Consider the following 22,909-nt stretch of genomic DNA (forward strand, 5'->3'; position numbering starts at 1 on the left):
TGGAGAATGTTCCAGGTGCACTCAAGAAGAATGTGTGTTCTGTTGCTTTAGGATGGAATGCTCTGAATTTATTTGTGAAGTACATCTGGTCCAGTGTGTCATTCAAAGCCCTTGTTTCCTTGTTGATCTTCTGCTTAGATGATCTGTCCATTGCTATAAGTGTGGTGTTAAAGTACCTTAGTATTATTGTATTATTGATGTGATTCTTTAATTTTGTTATTAATTGGCTTATATAAATGGCTGCTCCTTTGTTAGGGGCACAAATATTTACAATTTTTATATTTTCTTGTTGGATAGACTCTTTAATTCTGATCTAGTGACCTTCTTCATCTCTTATTACAGTCTTTGGTTTAAAATCTATTTTCTTGGGGCAACCCAGGTGGCTCAGCGGTTTAGTGCTACCTTCAGCCCAGGGCCTGATCCTGGAGATCCGGGATCGAGTCCCACATCAGGCTCCCTGCATGGAGCCTGCTTCTCCCTCTGCTTGTGTCTCTGCCTCTCTCTATATATGTCTCTCATGAATAAATAAATAAAATCTTAAAAAAATAATAAAATAAAATCTATTTTCTCTGATAAGGATTGCTACCTTAGCTTTCTTTTGATGTCCATTAGCATGATAAATGGCTTTCCACCCCTCAGTTTCAATCTGGAGATGTCTTTGGGTCTAACATGGTCTCCTATAGACAGCATATTGATGAGTCTTGTTCTTCTGATAACCTGTGTCTTTTGATTGGAGCATTTAGCCCATATACATTCAGAGTAACTACTGAAAGATATGAATTTAGTACAATTATATTACCTGTAAAGTCACTGTTTCTGTATATTGTCTCTGTTCCTTTCTGGTCTATTACTTTTGGACTCTCTCAAGAGACATTTCTTCAAAGAAAAAATAAGAATGGCCTATGAGCATATGAAAAAATATTCATTACTAGTTGTTAGGGAAATGGAAACGAAAACCACAATGAGATACTACTTCATATCGACTAGAATGGATTTAATAAAAAACACAATAGCAAATGTTGTCAAGGATGTACAGAAATTGAACCCTTGTACATTGCTATAGGGGATCTAAAATTGTGCAGTCACTTAGAAAATTGTGTGGCAGTTTTTTCAGAATGTTAAGCAGAGTTGGCATGTTGGCATGTTACTGCATGACTCAGCAATTTCATAAGCACACACCTAAGAGATATACATGTCCACATAGAAACTGGTATACAAATGTTTATAGCAGCATTATTCATAATAGCCAAAAGGTGGAAACAATTCAAATGTTTCCATCAATGGAAAAAAGGATAACTATGTTATAACCATTCAATGGAATACATGTTACAATATACCTGATCCTTGAAAACATTGGTAAATCAAAAAAGCCAGCCAGCACGACACATATTGTATCATTCCATATATATGAAATATCAAAAGTAAGTAAATATATAGAGGCAAAATGTGGAACAGCCTTTGCTTGGGGCTGTGGGTAGAACTGAGGGTGACTGCAAAGAGGCATGAGGTTTCTTTTGGGGGTGACGAAAATATTCTACGATCTGATTTTGGCTATGTTTGCAAAGCTTTGTAAAAGCTTTGTAATGTAAGTGTGCAATTAAATTGTACACTTACATCATGTGAATCTCAACAAAGCTGTTTTTTGAAAAGAAATGAATGTACTGATACAAGAATAAAAATGAATCTCAAGATAATTGCTGAGTGAAAGAAGCCAGGCCAAAAAAAAAAAAAAAAAAAGAGTACAAGTTGTACATTCTTCTATAAAGAACCTAGAAAATGCAAAGATTCTAGAAAATGCAAACTGATTTATACTGACAGAAATCAGATCATTGCTTCCCTATATAGATGGGAATGGATGAGAGGCAGGGATTCCCAAAGGGCAGGAGAACCTTTGAAGGTGAATGGTTTTATCATCTTGTTTGTAATGATGGTTTCATGAATGCATAGATATGTCAAAACATCAAATAGTATACATTTTTAAAAAGTTTTTTTTAAGTAATCTCTGCATCCAATGTGAGGCTCAAATAGATCAAATAGTCAGTTGCATGCTCCACCTACTAAGCCAGTCAAGTGCCCTCAAATAGTACACCTTAAAGATGCACAGTTCAGTGGCACCTGCGTTGCTTGGGCAGCTCTGGTCCTGATTTCAGGGTCCTGGGATTGAGCCCTGTGTGGGGCTGCATGCTCAGCTGGGATTCTGCTTGATGATTCTCTCCCTCTGCTCCTCGCCCCCTACTCTCTCTCTCAAATAAATAAATAAATAAATCTTTTTTTAAAAACCCCAAAAAACCAAAGGGACCAATGATTCAAAGACAAAAAAGAATGATTTTTTCAGCAGCTGGTAGTAGGACAAACTAAATTTTTTTTTAAAGATTTTACTTATTCCTTCATGAAAGACACACAGAGAGAGGCAGAGACATAGGCAGAGGGAGAAGCAGGCTCCATACAGGAAGCCCAATGTGGGATTCAATCTCGGTAGTCTGGGATCATGCCCTGAGCCAAAGGCAGACGCTCAACTGCTGAGCCACCCAGTCGTCCTGGTACAAGAACAGGACAGATGTCAGAGGCTGCAAACTCAAATGCCTTTGGGGCCAAGCAGGTTAGTGGAGTCTGGTAAACTAGAGAGCACAGCCACTTTCTAAAGAGAACATTTCCTTCTGTCCCAGCCAGTTGTTAAGTAGAAATACAGCCCCAGTGTTGCCATTTTAAAAAAATATTGTACAGTCCAAACAAAAGATATCACCAGTTTTCATCCTTCAACATTTAATGTGTGTCCAGTGACTGGTAATGGTGGTGGCCATTGCTGGGGTGGCAGCTTCTCAGGACCCCACCCCTGCACATTATTCCTGCCAGGCAACAGATTCTCTGCAGGGTGCGGTAGTCACAAAGGCCACCAAAATCCAGCCCCTATCATAACCCTCCTTGGGAGGCAGGGAGGTTGCGTGACAATGCTGGAACCTAGTCGAATGCACCTCATCTCCAGCCTTGGTCTCTACTGAGAGTTCCAACTACCTCCAGGGAAGATGCGATTTTTTAAATAAGATTTTTATTTATTCATGAGAGAGAGAGAGAGAGAGAGAGAGGCAGAGAGACAGGCAGAGGGAGAAGCAGGCTCCATGCAGGGAGCCCAATGTGGGACTCGATCCCGGGTCTCCAGGATTAGGTAGGCCCTGGGCTGAAGGCGGCACTAAACCACTGAGCCACCCAGGCTGCCCGAAGACGCAATTTCTAAAGTCATCTGGAAGTAATGCTTTTAGTGTTTGCATCTGAATTGCCATACACACTTTAGAGAGATCTTTTAAATAAATAGCTTGTTGGTTTGCACTTAACCACTAAGGATTTTGATTTTTTTAATGTGCTGACCACAGTCTGAATTATTTTGAACTACTGGTAAGAAGTTTCCAAATATCATCTAGGCTTCCTGGGGGTCCACTGACTTTAAAAGTTCCGGTTTTCATCCCCTTTGCCCCACTTCATCACCACCACCACTAGTGATATCATTCTTACCTGGATGCCCATGTATGTGAGCGCTGCCATTTCTATTTATGCAGGGAATGATAGACCTTATTTGAGAAGCTTTCCCCAAACCCCCCACCCTAGGCTCATGTAAATAGGTAGTTGGGAGAGGCAGCCCAGCCAACGTTGGTAGGGGTGGGGCAGGTTCAGAAAGACCAAGGATTTGGAGAAAGAGATTAATGTTTGTTGGGTTTACAAAAACCTTGCGTTCAGCAGATCCTAGCTACTGCCACTGGGAATGCAGCAGACTTGAATGTGTAAGCCACAAGCTTGGGTATGCAACATTTGTGAATCTTTAGCATTTCTAAACTTGTCTTATGCCCTATCATCTTACTCTGATCATATACAAAGTGCTTACAGCAGCCTTGAGACTCCGTCATTGCTCAGAATTCACTCCAACTACACAGGCCTTTTTACTATTCTTTGAAGACACTGAGCCTCCTGCCTCAGGGCATTTGCACTGGCTGTTCCTTCTACCTGGAATGGAACATGCTTCCTCAGATATTCACAGGCCTCAGATTTTCTCTTCAAATTTCTATGTTATTGTCTCTATCAGGAAGCACATGTGCTCACTCTGTGTAAAGTAGCCTGTGTATACCCTTTATCCTGCTTTCCCAGCATTTATTACTAGTTGGCATTATTTATATACTTGTTTGGTTGTTGCCGGTCTTTCTTTACTGGTATGGTAGCTCATGAGAGCAGTAACTTTGTTTTACTTGTGGATGTGGGCCCTAGTACCTAGAATTGTGCCTGACACATAGTAGGTGCTCAATAAACATTTGCTGCTCTATTTCACAAAGACTAACCCCATTGCTTCCTCCACCAATATCTACTTATGACTCAGTCAGAACAAAGTCTAATGTATTACTTTTCCTCCAGGTTTCTAGGGTGACCTTTTCTCGGATGCACTTTGGTAATGAAAAACCCCCAGCATTTTTACCTAGACTGGTTTTGTCACTGTTCCAATCTCTGACTACTTCTGGCTCTGTGCCATGTTTCTGTGAATTACACAATAGGTGCTCCCATTACTATATTTTTGTTATAAAAGAATAGACTATTACCCACAAAAAAAATTCTGTTTGTCTAAGGTCAGACTCATGGGTTTCTTCATGTAGTCAGATGTTTCCCTCTGGTTTCTGCTGTACGTGTTAAGCCAACAGTTTGCCAGCCTCCTCTCACCCCGTCCTGTTTTTGTCTGGATTTGTGCCCAGCAGCCTTGTATTTTTTCAGATATAGATTGTGACTTGTCACTTTTTGGTAGGTGACACGGTTAACTTAATAAATTGTGAACAGCATTTTAAGAAAAAATAGTACAGAAAATATTGAAAATGTTTCTATTTTGAAACTGTGGGATATATAATCCAAAAACTTTGAGAGCACCACTCTGGCGTATATAGGTTGAAAGAAGTTTTAGCATTATTTTTCTCTTTACCTTTAGAATGTTCTGGAAGGAGGGATTTTTGCACTCCTGGCTTGTGTTGAGTTGTAGAAAACAGGCAGTGCCCTTCTAAAATCTCCCCACCAGAGTGGTGGGCACACTTTTTCCTTTAACTGTATCTATTTCATAAAGCAAATACACCAAGGGCACTGAAATTGAAAACGTTCTTTGCATGAACACTCCATTCAAACCCCTGCACTAACAGACATGATCAACCTAACACGGCTGCCTGAGAACACGTCCCTGAGATGGACCAGTCCTCCTTTTGTGTTTCTGACTGGAAAAGCTCAAGACTGTCACAAGAATTTACCATTTGCTGTAGCCAACACCTGATGATAGGCCCCTGACCTCCCTTAGAGCATTTACTAATAAGGTCTTACAGTAGTAAATCTGTCCTCTATTCCTTTGAGATATACATGTTTGCATTTCCTATAGCCCAGGAGTGTCTTTTCCAAGGACCTGATAAGCCATTCCTTTGAATCTATCTAGGAAGTAGAGGGCCTCTACCTGCCAGTCTCTGTGGGAGGACAGAACCCTAACATTGTCAGCTAGCAGACACAGCAGGGCTAATCACATTTACTGACCAATGCTTTATAATTTTTCACTTCTCTGCCTCTACTTCAATGCCCACCTGCTTTCTCTCCCCTGCTCTAGTCAGGGGTGCCTGGGTGGTTCAGTTGGTTAAATAGCTACTTTCAGCTCAGGTGATGATCCCAGGGGCCTGGGATTGAGCTCCAAATCAGGCTCCCTGCTCATCAGGGAGTCTGCTTCTTTGTCCCTCTGCTGCTCCCTGTGCTTGTGTGCTCTGTGATTGATAAATAAATACATAAACAAACAAACAAACAAATAAATAAAATATTTAAGAAAATAGCAGAATGGGGCTTGGCTCTTTATGTCAGTAGTTACTGGATAAAATCTGTTTTCTCTGCTTTAACTGTGTGTCTAGCTTTGTTTATTGTTGACAGTATGTACACACACACACACACACACACACACACACACACACTCCTCCTAAGGATAATGTTGCTCCTCAAAGACAGCTGAATCTTGTCATCCTCATTATCCAGAGTGTTGCTCCTGTTTATGCTTATTTCCATATGTCATCCCTAAGTCATTATTAGTAAAGTCTTATTCAACTGTTTCAGCCTGGTCTGTGATGTCCTTTGGGAAATTAAGAGCCACGTATAGGACTCTTTCCTTACAGAGATGAGAGTTCAGTCTATGAGATTCAACTCTCTGTCCCCACTGGGAATTTCTCCCTCTACTGCAAACTTGGGGGAATTGGGTTAGTTTTACCAGGGGAAAAGGAAAGTTTTCTTACACACGAACCTTTTTTAAAGAATTTATAGGGATGCCTGGGTGGCTTGGTGGTGGGCGTCTGCCTTCGGCTCAGGGGGTGATCCTGGAGTCCCAGGATTGAGTCCCACATTGGGCTCCCTACATGGAGCCTGTTTTTCCCTCTGCCTGTATCTCTGCCTCTCTCTCTCTCTCTGTGTCTCTCATGAATAAATAAAATCTTTAAAAAAAAAATAAAGGATTTGTAGTCAGGAAGTCTCCTATCTTCTTTTGCTCTTTCTCCAAACTTCAGAAATTAGGGGACCTGAGAAATACTAAGGTTCTAGGATAGCTAGAGGTCAACACAAGAAGGGTAAAGAGGTTTCTATGTTTGGAGACCCCAGGGGAGGCAGCAAGTTAGGGACCAGAGATGGGGCAAGCACGGGTGTCCAGGTAGCCTGCCGTGCAGGAATCAATAACAAAGGAGTTATCTGAGCATGCAAGAAAATGGAAATCCCTAGGAGTTAGAACAAACATGGAAGTGAAACCAGAGTGATTGGTAATTAGGCAGGCTGATACTGGGCAGTTTGGGAGTAGGGGGGACCTGACCCAAATTTGCCCCCAGCACCAAGGGTCTTGAATTATGGAAGCATACAAGAATAGAAAACGAGGGGTGTGTGGGTGGCTCAGTTGGTTAAGAGTCCAACTTCTGGTTTCGGCTCAGGTCATAATTGGAGGGTCATACGACTGCACCCACACTGGACTCTGCACTCAGCAGGGAGTCTGCTTGAGATTCTTTCCATCCTCACTTCCCTCTGTTCTTCCCACCGCTGGTGGTCTCTCTTAAATAAATAAATAAATAAACAAATAAATAAATAAAATCTTAAAAAAAAAAAAAAAGAACAGAAAATGTGGCTAGAGCCCACAGGAGGTAGGGGAGGACTGAGATCCTATCTAAAGGCCACATTTCCAGAGAAAAGGAGGCTGGTCCAGAGGATGGCACACAACAGCAGAGAGCACCAAGAGCAGGGAGAGGAGCCAAGGAAAGCGAGGCAGATGCCAGGCCTTGGCCAAGCAGCCCAGGCATCAGATTACCACTTAGTGGGGAAACTGAAGGGGTCGGCAGTGAATATAAGGTCAAAGCCCCATTTTGACTCATAGCCACACTGGCTGTCGCATCTATTGCCCAGGATTAACTCCAGAACACTTCCCACCAGTGAGATGGGGCTCTGCTTCCCATGGTTTCCCACCTAGAGTCCCCGGAGCAGAGGAGCCAGAACCTCTACTTCCAGCAAGGCCAGGATGAATGGTCTAAAGTTATCATGTGACCCTACACTTCTCTAAAACCTCAGGTTTTCCTTTTCAGTGGTGTAGGATCTTTGCAGTGTAATCCAAAACAAACTAAGTTGATGATAAGTCTTCCAGGGGCCAAGAACTCCAGCTCTCTGTCCCACGTGCCAAGTTCCACATGCCCTGATCTGAGAAACCAAGTCGGTTAAGGCTTCAGAGTGAAGTCGACAATGATGTCAGAGAAGGAAGGGTTAAGAGTCAGACCAGATATCAGAAACCTGGAAGGGGTCCTCCTGTAAGAAGGGGTAAGGCAGGGAGAATGACAGTCATGGTTTGTAGGTGGGTTGGTACCAGCATGCTCTCAGAGGCAAGGAGACTCCAGAGAGGGAGAAGCTATCTACCTCTTGCCATTCTGTAGACCACCTCAGGGAATTCTATCCTACAATTTTATTGAAACCCTCTTGAACCAACTGAAATGTTTTAAGTTTCCACCTTCTAAATTTATTTCTACTCAGATACTACTTACTCTATCAACTAAAACAAGCAAAACAAACAAACAAACAAAACTTACCTAGGGATGGTGTACAACATATTCTTACCTGTTCCACACGTTATAGAATAAATACAAACTTTATTTGTATATTTACGTTAAACAGTATCTTTAGTTTGATAGTTTAAAAAAATACAAATCCATGTAACCAAAATGCTTAAAGGATTTGGTCAACTGAGCATTGACTATTTTACCTATAAATATGAAAATTCGGCCTGTCAAGATGGTTTTGCAAGAGCCATATTTGAGATATTTGTGGATTTCTATGAAGGTTCACTCTTCAAACTATGAGATCTAATACAACACTCAAATCAGATATTAAGGGAAAAGTGATTTTGCAACCCCAAGTTAGGACCTTATATAAGATACACACTTGAAAAATTCTGAGTACTTATTCAAAATCAAGTAGGATATGTAAATAACAGTACCTCAAGTGCTTTTATAAATAGCAAACCTATACTTTCACAGCTATAAGCAAATGATATTTGTATTTCCCTGAGAGCATAGTTTGAGCTCAAGGGCAGTATGCAAGTGTGTGTGTGTGTTTCCTGAAGCCACAGATTGTAGACTGTGGTGAAGGCTAAGAAGAGAACATTATCTATTGATGTTCAGGTGAGCTTAGCTCCCTGCCCATTTCAGATCAGCTTTGGCAACTGGGGTTCCTTAGCCTCTCCTCCTACAGTTTTTATGCCATCAGAGCCTGTGGGCCTCATTCTATTTAGGTCCAGTAAAATAGGAGACTCAGCCAAGTAGCTCAGAGGCCCCCCAATAAGTGGGTCTGGTGGCCCCTCTTGTTCTAACTTGTGCCTATATTCTCCTGGAACCCACCTGCCTGAAGCACCTGTTCCTTATCTCCCTTTCCTTCTTGAGAATGGAGTCATGCTCACAAACTCAAGGGACCATGATATCATTTTCTAGATCTGGATCCTTAAACCTGACCTCCTCTTCCTCCTCCTATTTCATCCTCTTCCTCCCAGCCAGGGGCACTCTGTTCACTCACAGGACCTGCTTCAAAATCCAGTCTGCGGTGCCAGGATGTCTCACATGCCGCCCTCAGCCCAGGGCCCTTTGCCTCTGGCTGCTCCTGCACCTATCTGCCTCATCCCCCTGCAGGTGGTATTGGTTATGACAGCTACACAAACTAAAATTTTGATTATTTATCTATTAATGGAAACTAGATTTTAAGAGCTTCCCTCCCTGCCTAGTGCCTAGAAGCTTAAATCCTGAAATGCTTATAATGTTCCCCCAAATTACTTGGACTGTTTTCTTTCCCTCAAAGCTGGTGACTGGCAGCTTTAAGTGCAGAACTCTGTGTTTTAACAGGTGTAAACTGTCTGCCAACTCATGCCATTATTGAGAATTTCTATTTCTAGAGGGCCTGGCATCTGAGATTCTACAATTTACCTATCTGGTGAAATAAAAATCACATAGAATCCTTCTCTTGCCTTCATTTATATATTCTGAACTAGTCCTGAAACTTGGGTCCTGCAGTTACAACCAGATTTATAACACAGAGATCTTAAATCCTCATTTTCCCAGAGTAGGGCTGGTCCACTGAGGGTACAAAATTTGCTGATTGCTCTTATCAAAGGACTGCCATGACAAGGAACATTCTTTTTCCAAGGGAAGCTCTCTACACATGTCATTGATTTTGTCATTTGTTATCTTTTTGGAAGTTCTTCCCTGAAATTGTCTTTGTAAATGTTTCCTCCTATAGCTCATACGTGGTTTCTGAAGGTGATCTCAAAGAAAGTCAAGTATGTAAGCAATGGCCACATCATTGACCCAAGAGCACAGCTTTCCAAGATGACCATTGGAAGGGCAATAAAGACATGGATGTTATCGCATAACTTCACATATATTTCATTTTTCACTAACTTGATGAAAAGAAAAATTAAAATGTTGACTAGAGGCTTGTTTACCAGTTTATTGAGTGCTGGGGGGGGGGGTTTGTGTTTCTCATGGGTGTTCCCAAAGCTTGACAAACAGAACTCCTTGAATGTTTGCTAAATGGAACTAGATTAAATTGTTTCAGTTGAAAGCTTCATTAAGGTTATTAGTGCTCATGAGTACACTACTTACTGTAATGTGTTCTAAATTTCCACAAATATGTTCATATTTTCCCAATCTACTCTTCAGAGTAGGGAGCTCAACCTAACCTGACCCTCAGGCACAGAGCTTTTCACAGACTGACGTGTTTATATTTATCCTCAATGACCTACGTGTACATATAAATCTCATTTGTAATGTTCCAAGTCTTTTTTTAAAAATCAACTTTGAACTTTAGTTTCTTCTAATCATAATGTTTCTATGAAAATTCAACTCACTATCAACTCTAATACCTCTAACTTCCCAAACTACTCAGAATACAAGCACAATCTGCCACATCTAACCTGAAATAAAACTCGGTAAAGAGATTTGAAATCATATGATGAAAATAAAACACTCTGAGTAATGCAGTTACTATGTTGTTACCATTGTTGTTGCTTTTTAAGTACAGCATATGAAACAGGATCTCTTAATCTGTTTCCCCAATTTGGGGATTAGAATGAATTTCCAATGAGCTCATTTGAGAGCTCTACCTCTTAGAGTGAAGGACAGACCCTTTTTGAGTCAAAATAGTGCCAGACTGATCCAAAAACCAAAAAGAAGGGCTTAAAAAGATCCTGAAAACTAAGGTTCCAGGGAGGTGGGGCCTCAGGGACACAGACTCAAATCACAGTCTAAAAAAGTAGTAAGTATACAGTCAAGAAGAGTCAGTCATTCCTGCAGTGGCCAGCAATAGAGGGATGTTTACATTTATTTATTGATATATATCTCAATCATCCTGAGTCTCTGGAAAACCCTTTCTATATTGCAATAGAGGTGTTGGCCATGAAAAGGCCAGGGCACTGGTTTGTGCTGAAGGTACAATTTCATCTGACAATGACAGTTCTAGTCTGAAATGTACCTTCGTGATCATAAGAAATAGAGGTTTTGATGGGGGAACGCCTTTTATCTCTTTCAAAGCACATAGGTCCTCCCAGACCCATTTCCCAGTCCTGTCAGATGGAACAATATATGAGACACTCTTGACAAGGAGCCAAAGGCTCTAACACTAGGGATTCCATATGGTTTAAATGTAAGGAAAAAAGAAAAGAAAAAAAAAGAACTTTATTTCCCCCCCTTGCTGACTGAATCCTTTAGCAAACTTGTCAGAACAAAAAAATGAGCCAGTTTTTGTTTGTTTCCTACTTGGAGATAGACAGCATGACAGAACAGGACTGACTTGCAATGCAAAGACCTCAGTTTACACTCCTGGCTTAGCTACTTACAAACTGAGTGACTAGGGGCAAAGCACTAAGTCTTTCTGAAGCTCAGTTTCCTCACCTATAACACAGACATAATAATATCTGGTCACCAGGTTGTTACAATGGTTAAATGAACTGATATACAGAAGTGCCTGGCACAGAACCTGGCACAGAACAGGTGTGTCCTGAATGTTAAATATTCTTCTTTCCTCCTGAGGTAGGTCATGCAAACATTCCTGGCTGGTCTCAAGTATCCCAAAGCTGTGACTTCCAAGGAACCCCCCACGGGGAGCAGCAGGGAGCCCACGTGAATGGCCTGTAGCTCAAGCCCAGCCTGCTGTCTTTAGTGGGATGAACCTGAGCAAGAGGTGAGGAGGGAGGTCTCCTGGCACCCAGTCCAGAGCACCAGGGGCTCCCGTCCTGCGCCCTCCCACAGTCACACCGACACTGCTCCAGGCACGATCCTCCGGATATGGGTGTAAGATTTCCTGATGGTGACACTGCCATGGTGTGACACCCCCCGGGGCAGAACACACTCCTCCGTCAGTTTCTGGGCCTCTGGGTCCCAACATAGCACGGTGGCGATGACCTCGTTCTTCTCGTCCCGCCCCCCAGTGATGTAGAGCCGGTTGTTGCAGGGCGCGATGCCACAGCTGGCCCTCTCATGGCTGAGCTGGGTCACCAGGCACCAGATGTCCTCCAGAGGGCTGTAGGCGTATAGTGCTCTCATGGCCCCTCCTGAAGAGGAAGGGAAACACAGTGGGCATTCACTGTTTTTCTGGTTTTCTTCCCCTTTAACCACAAAAATCCTACTTCTGTTAGGTCAAATCTACCATCTTGCCAATAGAAAGAGTAGATTCATGGCTCTCCAGAAAGCTCGAATGGATTCCACCAGTCTAATGCTGGAAACAATTCAGAGCCCTTTAAACTTTGTGGCCAGGCATTAGGTTCTAAATGGACAATTAGCTTCACATCGTGCCAAAATGTACCCTAAGATTGCTCCCTAGAAGAAATACCATCTGGTGCATCAGGTGCATTTAGTTTGTAATCTCAGCTCTACCACTGTTTTTATTGTAACCATAAGCACGGATACTGTGGTGGTTTTAAGACATCAAAAGGGACCATGTGCATACAGCCCCTGCAGAAGGTCTGGTGCATAGAAACTATCAACACATGGCAGTGACTAGAGGTGGTGGCATCTTTTGTAGACTGAGCATGCCCTGGAGCACCAGTCCAAATTACTACCTGAAGATGAGCTTTGAAGTCATGAGGCTGACCATAAAGAATCAGGGAACCTGAAGCAAGGGCTTCCTTAATCCATCCCTGTATTTTGCCTCTGGGAAGCCTTCTCCAATTAGCTCTTACTTGCTGAAGTTACATATTTTTGGCATCTCCTAAAATCAGTGACTCTCAATTGTGGCTGCACAGGAAAACCACCTGCACATTAGAAACAACTAGGTGCCTCGTTAGCGCAGTAGGCAGCGCGTCAGTCTCATAGAAACAACTTGCACTGTTGGTCAGCATCCCGTCTCCTTGTGATGTCATTGGTCTGGGGTAAACCCCAGTTATGTGCATTTCTGTAAAAAGCTCCCTAAGTGATTCTCATGAATAGTCAGGATTGAGATCCATCATCCTTAACATTTACATGTCAACTGTGGTCTGGCCAGCGACCCTTTCTTTTTGGCTAAATGCAACTTTTTAGAGCCTTCATATCAAGTGGAAGGAGTAAAATTCTCATGGACACAAAATAAGAAATAATGATAGTTATCATTTATCGGTCACTTGATAAACTGTGCACATTTCAATTTCTGTACATTTCTAAAGTTTACAATACACTTTTTTTCCTGTAGCAACTTCTGGCTTCTCCACTGGGCCCCAGTGTCATGTCCCCTGAAAGTGGGCTGCTTCTGCATCCGGGACTGCCACGGTAAATTCCACCAAGGCCTGGACCAATCCCATCTCCTCTTCCTTTTCAACTTCACCCAAATCACCCGGAATCTGAGTTCCCAGGAGGACCTTATCTGATCTACCTGCATGGCTGCATGGGTGGGGAACCTCAGCTAAATAAGATGCCATTCATTCACTTACCAACAACATAGATGCGATCCCGGAAACTGACTGCATTGATGCATTTAGCCTCCACCGGCATGGATGACTTTAAATTCCATTTATTGGTTGAAGGGTCATAACACTGAGTCTTGTCTGTGGCCAGTTTCCCATTGGGCCCGCCCCCAATCACATAGAGCTTCTTCTTATGGCTTGTGGCTGCGAAGGAACTGACGTGGACAAGAAGGGGCGCTGCCTGCAGAGGCACAGGGCACCAGGAGAAGTTGTCAGTCACAAATTGATGATTGCTACAGTAGCTCACAGGACACAGGCCAGGAGCTAGAGGACATAAACCTGGGCATCCTCTGACTGAAGTCACAAGCCTGTGGAGAGGTCAAAACACACATTTCCCACCCTCCCTGTGGGCTCAGGACACAGACTAGAACAGGCTGAGGGATGGATGTTTCCAGCCTCTGTCTTCTACAGTCCAGCTAATCAGGAGAGGAAAAGTGTTTATAGGAATAATTGTTTCTACAGATGAAACCAGCCAATGTTGGAGGAAAATGCTTTCACAGACATGCATCTTTATATTCATTCATGTGTTCTTTCATTCAAAAAATATTTACTTAGTGCCTACTATGTGCTAGGCATTGTCCTTATTGCTTATGTCTATGAAGAAAAGCTGGTATAAGGGTTTCAGATGGCCATAAGTATGTGGACTCCCAGACTGGGGCAGCATGAAGATTTAGGTATTAAGCCAGACTTGTGCTTCCACCCTGTGAACTCTCTGGCACTCAAGCGGACTTCCAAGAGCCTCTTTTCCATTGATATGGCCCTCTTGAGTCATAGAGCAACTCTGTAATGGGACTTGACAAGTTGACAAGATCTGAGATACACTGCCATAAATATTAAGGGCTATACAGAACCCACAGGCATTAGTCCTCTCAATCCTCTAGAAGTTCCATTACATAATACTTCTGTTCTCTTAGGTTGACAGATCTTGGCTAGATGCCATGATGACCTGGCTACCTTTGCTTGTGTCTCTGATGACCATGTTTTACACTCCCCAAAGTGGAACATATTCTGACATATGATCTGATAGGAAGAAAGAAAATCAAAAAAAAAAAAAAAAGAAGAAGAAAGAAGAAAGAAAATCTGACATTGGGAATAACCTGGAAATATAGGAAGTGAGATCACTTTACTTTTATTACTACTACTACTACTACTACTACTACTACTACTATTACAAGGATACTCAATATGAGATCTACTCTCTTAGCAAATTTTTTTTCCATGTCAGTCAGGTAATGTGCCAAGATCATAACAAAGTTTGAGGGAGGCATATATCACACAATGGTGTGAACATTCTACTATCACACTTATACACTACAGAAGGATTTCTCTAAATAAAATTTTAAGCATAAAATGTAGTATTGTTATTTGTAGGCAGATCTCCAGAGCTTATTCACCTTGGATAATTGAAACTTTATGCCCACTGATTGGCAATGATATACAGCTGAGGTTGAATTGCTAAACAACATATATATGCAAGCAGCGTATAGATGGTTTATCATCAATAGGCAAATAAATAAGGGCTGACCTCTAAACACTACCATATAACTCTGACTCAGTAAACAGTGTAGTAAAGGGATCCCTGTATGCCCACTGTGGCGACAACAGGGCAGATGGCATCTGAGAAGACAAAGACTCTGAACTAAGACATGCAGACTGTGGTTAGGACCAAGCCTCCCCTCTAAATCTGGGGCTTTGGGCTGGATAGACAGGTGTCTACAAGAGCTTCCCCACCTCGAAGGAAGCTGTTTCTATGACCTGATCAGCAATGCCGTAGCAATGGCTCCTTTTAGGAGGGAAGCTCAGAGCCACCAACAATGTTCTCAGTGGGAGCACAGAGATAGAAAGCCATATACCTATATTGTCATATACTTTTTTTTAAAGCTTTGAAGTATTAATAGAAAGTTACTCATAGAAATAAACCTTCTATACCTCTGACCAACAGTTGTGGAAGGGATCATAGGTCTCCACATTGTTGATCCTCTGCAAGCCATCAAAACCTCCAATCACGTAGACCTTGCCACCTAACACCACCATCTTATGCCTCCAGCGGCCAATGTTCAAATACTCAATTTGAATCCATTTGTTGATTGAAGAATTATATTTCCAAACATCGTGCTGTGTTTCTTTGCCACCTAGAAGAGATACAGAACATTTAAGAAACCACCAGGTATGTCAGAAATAGAGCTTCTCCCATAATTTCCCATAGTCCTTAAGTGCTATATCCCCAGGCCAGCTCCCTCTAAACAAAAGAAATCATGAAGGCATGTGTGGTCTGGTTGGGGAGACAGAGCCAATACAGGGGAACAGAGAGAGCCAGTGTAAGGCTGGGGTGAATCATGTACCAGACCGTGTCATGTGTCACCTCTGTGCTCTGAGTTCAGAGAAGAGGTTGCTGAATGAGTTGGGTCCAGAGATGTCTTCAGGGAAGTGGCACCCAAGTCCACATGGGTGGATAGGGGACAACAGGAGCCTGGACTTGGTATCTGTGCAGCTTAGGGACAGGAATAAGGGCAGGACAGGTGAGGCTGGACTACTGTGGTGGGGATAGTAGGGCCTTGACCAGCAGCCAAATAAGAAGGCATCTTAAGTTCTGTTTGCTTATTTATTTAGATAAATACAAACCTGGAAAAATCACCAAGAAATCTTACAGAATTGTCTCAGTTCAAATCTCCAATCTATACAAAAACGTAAGTGGGATTTGTCCTATTGTTAAATAATTTTTATTATAAAAGAATGAGATGCTCACAATAGATAATTTGAGAATGAGCTGGTAAATATTTTTTTCAAAATCACTCTCTTAATAAACAGAAAATACATAATCCAGTTAGGGAAAGAGACCAACACAAAGGAGAACTGACCTTTTTTGGTGACTTTAATAAAATATTTTTACAGCTTTGTATTTCCATTTCCCATCAGCACAGAGTACCACCAACTACTTAGAGTAAAAGATGCACTTTTCAGACTTACAAATGTGCACGAGTGGGGCAATGTGTATCACTGACGATGCTCTGTGTCCTGGGTAAGTGTTTCTCTAGGATAAAGCCCAGAATTGAGATTTCTGTCAAGAGCCTGCTCACGTTGAATTTTTATAGGTGTTGCCAAAGAGCCTTCCATAGCTGTCCTGGTTGATCTTTCTCTACCCCACCCACAGCATATATTAAGAGCATTTTTCGTTTTGTTTTATAAGCTGATGGAGAAAAATAATGTCATAGTTTGGTTTTTCCTGGTTGCTAGGGAGACTAAGCTTCTTCCTCTTCCATGAAATGTTTGTTCATATAGTTTCAACATTTTTCCTTGGGTGTATAACTTTTAGAGGCCTCTATTCAAAATACCATGTGTGATATTGATCCCATTTAGGTAGTGTCAAAAATTATAAAATAGGGGCGCCTGGGTGACTCAATCGGTTAAGTGTTTGACTCTTGGTTTTGGCTCAGGTCATGGTCTCAGGCTTATGAGATAGAGTCCTGTGTTTGGGTTTCACACACAAGGGGGAATCTGCTTGAGAATCTCCCTCTGCCCCTTCCCCCACTCATGTGTGCTTGCTCTCTCTCTAATATAAATAAATAAAAAAATTTTTAAAAGTTATAAAATAACTATGTGCTTTCTTTTTTTAAAGATTTTATTTATTTACTCATGAGAGACACAGAGCAAGAGAGAGAGAGAGAGGCAGAGACACAGGCAGAGGGAGAAGCAGGCTCCATGCAGGGAGCCCGATGTGGGACTCGATCCCGGGACCCCAGGATCACACCCTGAGCCGAAGGCAGACACTTAACTGCTGAGCCACCCAGGCATCCCAACTATGTGCTTTCAAAGAAATATATGCACACTCTATTAAAAAGAAAAAAATCTATGATTTTTACTTCAAGATGTAAAGGAAGACCTGATTAAGTGGGACACGTATCATGTGCATAGATGAGACAACAAGTTATTGCAAAGATGTCAACCTTCCCCAAGTTAATCAATACATTCAGTGCCTTCAGGACTTTTCAAGGAGCTTGAAGAGGTTATTCTAACTTTCATTTGGAAGAGTAAATTTGGAAAAATTTCTAAGAAACTTTTCAAAAAGAATGAATGAGGCTTTTCCTAACAAATATTGAAATAGAAAGCTATGGTAATAAAAGCACTGTGGTACTGACATAAGATGAGACAAAATGATGAAAAACAAGAGTACAGAAGAGACTGAAAGATATAAGGATCATTAAATAAATGGTATAGAACAGCTGACTATTTGGAGAAAAATTGTTAGATCCTTCTTTCACATTACAGTTAAAATTTCAAAAGTAAATGGCATAAAAGTAACTGGAGAATATATAGGAGAAGATGTTGATGATCTTAGGGTGGGTAGGGGCTTTCTAAGCGTGACAGGAAATATAGAATCACACAGGAAAGAAAGTTACTATGTGAAATGTAAATCAAAGTTAAAAGATAACCATAGTCTGAGAGAAACTATTTTGCAATACAAATAGCAAAAGATATATATATTTATATAGATAATAATTTTATATATTTATATATATTTATATATATATTTAAAGATTTTTATTTATTTATTCATGAGAGACACAAAGAGAGGCAAAGACATAGGCAGAGGGAGAAACACGCTCCCCACAAGGAGCCCAATGTGGGACTCAACCCCAGACCCTGGGATTACACCCTAAGCCAAAGGCAGACGCTCTACCGTTGAGCCACCCAGGAGTCCCAAGCAAAAGATATGTAATAAGAGCTCCAAAAAATTAATAAGAAGTCAAACAATAGGGAAACATAGAGTAGGAATAGATGATTTTTAAAAAAAATAAAGTGTTGGCTAATAATATATGAAAATATGCTAACATCATTAATGATCCAATAATGCAAATGTAAATATTCTAAGCTATTAAAAAATTTAATTCACAATAAAAAATGTTAGCAAAGATGTAGAAAATGGGCACTGTCATTCAACACTGGTTGAACTGTAAATTGATTCAAACTTTCTGGAGAACAATTAAGCAATACCTATAATTCTAAACGGACATATCTTATGACTACCTCCAGGAATCTTGCCAAACAGCAGCAGCACAGGTTCATAAATATATGTGTATTAAAATGCCTGCTGCGGAATGCCTCAGTGACTCAATTAGTTGAATCTGACTTTTGATTTTAGTTCAGGTCATGATCTCAGGGATGTGGGAATGAGCCCCATGTTAGGCTCTGTGCTGAGTGCAGAGCCTGCTTGTCTTCCTCTTCCTTTGCTCCTCTCCTGACTTGTGCTCATGCTCTAAAATAAATAAAATCTTTAAAAAAAAAGTTTTAAAAAATAAAATAAAATGCCCATTGCAGCATTTTTTTCAGGGGGAATATAAAAGCTGAAAAAAAACCTGTGTTTTATTCATTCCATAGACTGCCATATAGCTGGTGAAAAGAGTGCCAGTATTGATGATGATGGATAACACTGCTGAGCTGTCCTGTGTGCTTGGGGACTGCACTTTACATGTATTACATCTCTTAATCTATATGATAGATCCATTATATCAACATGTAATGATGTCCAAAATAGATTGCTAGTTAAAGTACAATCTTCCATGATTTAACTGTGTATAACAAGCACACCTTCATGCATTGGTTGTATCATTTTTCTTTTTTTTTTAAAGATTTTATTTATTTATTCATAGAGACACACATAGAGGGAGAGAGGCAGAGACACAGGCAGAGGGAGAAGCAGGCTCCATGCAGAGAGCCTGACGTGGGACTCCATTCAGGGTCTCCAGGATCACGCCCTGGGCTGCAGGCGGCGCTAAACCGCTACGCCACCGGGGCTGCCCGGTTGTATCATTTTTCAACAGACAACAACAAATCTAAGTGAGGGGAAGGACAAGCTGTAAAATAACACAGGTAGTGTATGTGACAAAGACTGACTATGGTTACCAAACCCGTCTTTTCCTCCTGGGCACACAGGCAAACTAAATTTCCTAGTCCCCCTGTGTAGGGGCTGGCAGTGCAGGGGGAGCATGTGGCTAGTTCTTGCCAATAGAAAGTGAGCAGAGCGATGCCTCCTGTCCAGGCTGAGGCTATTATGAGCAGGTGTGCTTTACCTCTCAACTCCTTCAGCATCTCTCTTTCTGAAATGCATCCACCTTTGAAGGTTATGTGTGGAAAATGGCAGCATCATCAGTTGGAAGGAGCCTAGGTCCCTGAATGACTGAGTGAAGCAGATCCACTCTCCCCAGGGCCCACATTCTATTGCAATAAGTCACTATGATTTAGTGTTTGTTATACAAACTAGCATTACTTAGTCTAAGACAATATAAAACTATTTTGTAAAAAAGTTAAAGGTATAGTATTGTAATGGCACAGTTGAAACTGCCATATTTTACTTTATGCTCCCTATATTATTTGAATCTTCTACAACAATCAAAAAATATTTCTACATGATAAACAAAAAGCTATGGTATTAACATACCTAGGGAAGAGCTGATCTGCCCACGATTTTGGATGAAGCCAGTTCTGGGAAGAAGCTCTTCCCCAAACAACCTCAGATTAGACAAAGCCTCTGAGAGAGGGCTTGTCTCCTCCCTTGGGGCCCCAAAAAGAGCTGGGTGGCTTCTAATATCATGGGGAGAGCATGGGACTCAGAGAACCTGGACTGGAGCCCTCCTTGACATTTACCAGTCCCATAATCTTTCAGAGCCTGCGTTTTCTCCATTTGTAACTCTACGTTATAGAGTTGATGTGAGAAGCAAATGATTAAGTGCCACTAAAGTATAAATGCATCTACTGTGCTGTAAAGGTGGTAGAGACTTTGTTGCTTAATAAATATTTATTAAGCATTTACCATGTAGCCAGGTGCAGTGCAGGGTAATGGCAGGATGGTATTGACTCCCCTGGAATTTAAGGACTAATGGGAGTCACATAAAAGTATAATTGCAAATATGCAAATAACTTAGAAGTGAGAAATGACAAAGTACTGTGGCTACTGGAGCACTGAAAAGTATGACAGTAAACTTGAAGTGAGGCTTCAGGTTTGGGCAGAGGAACAGACATTTTTATTCATTACTGCATCCCCAGGGCCCAGTTCAGTGTCCTACATCTCTAGCAAATATCAGATAAATTCTACTATCACTTTCCTTCTTCCTTTTCCATGAAGTACCGGAACTGTCTTCCTGCTCCCCAGATCTCGTATAATACTGCTCACAGGTTAGTGTCCGTTAAGTAAGAATGTGCTTCCAAGATAAGACCACCTGAGCTCCTGGTTTCCACATGCTGACCCAGTCAGAGCTAGACCACTGCCATTCCCAGTAATTCTTCTAAGTTGGTTGCCTGGCTCTCACTCAGGAAAATACATAGTGCCACTGGGGGCTTACTTTGGCATCATGTGGCTCCTGCTTACCTGAGATGTAGACCTCATTTTTTAATGTCACGCATGCAAACTCCACCCACTTCTTATTCTCACTCTCCAGCTCATGCTCCGTCAAGGGGAGCTTGGCCACCTCCAGGCGGCTGCGCCTCAGGGGGTCCAGGCAGGTTACCTCCGCCACAAACCGTTCATCCTTCGTGCAGCCACCAATGATCATGAATACCTCAGACTGAAACTCATGCATCCTGGGCTTGGTGCGCTCCGAAATGATCTGGAAAACCAATGGGAGTATGTAAAGGCAGGAAGATACAGAGGTTCAGAGCCCAGGCTACAGAGCCAGACAGAGCAGAGCCCAGTTCCCAACTCTGCCACCATGTGACTTCACCTTGAAGTTCCATTATCTGTGTAATGGGGACTTTAGTGGTAACTGTCTCATAGGTTTGTGTGAGGATGAAATGATATCATATACGTAGTGTGCCTGGTCTGCAGGCAGGTATACATAGATAATAGATACTGAACAAAGATTACCTATTGTTGCTTTTGCCACTATCTTAGGAAGTCCAGGTTCATTTACCATCAAACGCACTTCCCACTTTACCCTTCCTGCCTGGTCTGAAGGCCTGAACTCTGGAATTTCATTTCTGGCCACCTTCCACTCCCTCCTGGTTTCCCCCCCTCCTCCTGGTTTCAATTTCTTGATGATATCCCAGACTTTGCCCACTACTAGACCTCTTCTGAAAGAGAAATCCTGATGGTAGGCACATAAGAGCACTTAGAGACTTAGGGGAAAAGAGCCAAAGAGAAGCACAGTATGGCTGGGGATGTTGAAGGACTAGACCCCTACATCAAAGATATGACCCTTCAGAGCCTTGAACAAGCAAAGAAATCCACACCACAGATATCTGAACCCAGCTGAAAGAACAGAGGTTTGAAAGTCAAGTACACCAGAGTTTGGTCCTTGTTTCACTACCTATGACTATGTGACCTTGGAGGAGCAACACAATATATGGCTGCAATCACTTCCTTTTTTTTTTTTTTTTTTTTTGCAATCACTTCTATGCCAACAAGTCATTGTGAGCATTCACTGAGGTTTGATGTAGAGGGATGAGCAGAGCACCTGGCATAAGCACAGCCCTTAATAGATAGTCACAGCAGTAGGAGCAGCTAGAGATGTCACATTGGCATTATTAGGGAAAAGGGAGAGCTGCCCTCCTCCTGGTTCCATCCACCCTCTGGACTCAGTGGGGAAGGTTCTGCAGGTGGGCTTGTGGGGAGAGAGCCAGCACCCATTTTCCAGATGACCAAAACAGCCTGCAAGCTGAGGCTGACCTAACACAGGCAATGAAACTTCAATCTTTTTTTTTTTTTTTTTCCGATGCAAACACACGAGGGTTTATTTACAAGCTCGAGCTTGGGTCCAAGTGTACCCGACACAGCGGAGCAGGGACTTGGACACCAAGCTGGGTTTCAGCTTAGTTTTATGGGCTGGTCTAGGGGACCTCCAGAAGCGGGGGGAGGAGGAATTTCTCAAGTTCTATTTACATTCTGATATGGGGCTTTCAGGGGCGTTAAGCTCTGTTCTCATTCTAATATGGGACTGAAACTTCAATCTTGACCACAGATGTGACAAACAAGTTACAGTAGCAAAAACTACCCCCCTCAAGTGGTGAATCTATATTTTTAAGATTTATTTATTTATTTATTCATGAGAAACACACACACACAGGTAGAGACACAGGCAGAGGGAGAAGCAGGCTCCATGTAAAGAGCCTGATGTGGGACTCGATCCCGGGTCTCCAGGATCACATCCTGGGCTGCAGGCGGTGCTAAACTGCTGCACCACCGGGGCTGCCCTCAAGTGGTGAATCTAATCAATGGTCACAAGAAAGCAGATCAGTCAACACCCAAACTCTACTTTTCCATAAGAGACTTTGGTTTTCTGTACCAAAGAGTCCGATACAGTAAATTTTGCATCCTCAATTCATGGCCATAAAGCTTGTCACAGGGCCCCCTTTTGGAGGTTAGCAGAAAGAAGTGGGGTGGGACTGTATGGGGCAATGGGCAGAATCTGAGGGTGTGGACAGTGGAGAAGACAGTTG

General features: G+C 42.1%; 1 protein-coding gene and 1 non-coding gene across 5 annotated transcripts in view; both read right to left on the reverse strand.

Annotated features, from left to right (window-relative positions):
• Positions 1–8,133: 8,133 nt before the first annotated feature.
• KLHL6 (kelch like family member 6) overlaps positions 8,134–22,909 on the reverse strand; it is a 113,682-nt gene continuing 98,906 nt past the window's right edge. For 3 of the 4 annotated variants that reach the window (XM_038583503.1, XM_038583504.1, XM_038583502.1), the window contains 4 exons: positions 20,844–21,081; positions 15,410–15,612; positions 13,448–13,661; positions 8,134–12,097 (listed from right to left, as the gene is read on the reverse strand). In XM_038583503.1, coding sequence (XP_038439431.1) covers positions 11,796–12,097; positions 13,448–13,661; positions 15,410–15,612; positions 20,844–21,081 — 957 coding nt within the window. In that variant the 3' untranslated portion in view covers positions 8,134–11,795. Of the gene's footprint in view, positions 12,098–13,447; positions 13,662–13,796; positions 14,501–15,409; positions 15,613–20,843; positions 21,082–22,909 lie in introns of those variants that run through there. The other variant, XM_038583505.1, reaches the window with a different exon arrangement.
• LOC119867577 lies at positions 14,700–14,803 on the reverse strand. The gene has a single exon (XR_005384092.1). It is a non-coding gene; the product is annotated as a small nucleolar RNA U13 (small nucleolar RNA).

The sequence above is a fragment of the Canis lupus genome, chromosome 34 (assembly GCF_011100685.1).
Source record: "Canis lupus familiaris isolate Mischka breed German Shepherd chromosome 34, alternate assembly UU_Cfam_GSD_1.0, whole genome shotgun sequence".
NCBI lineage: Eukaryota > Metazoa > Chordata > Mammalia > Carnivora > Canidae > Canis > Canis lupus.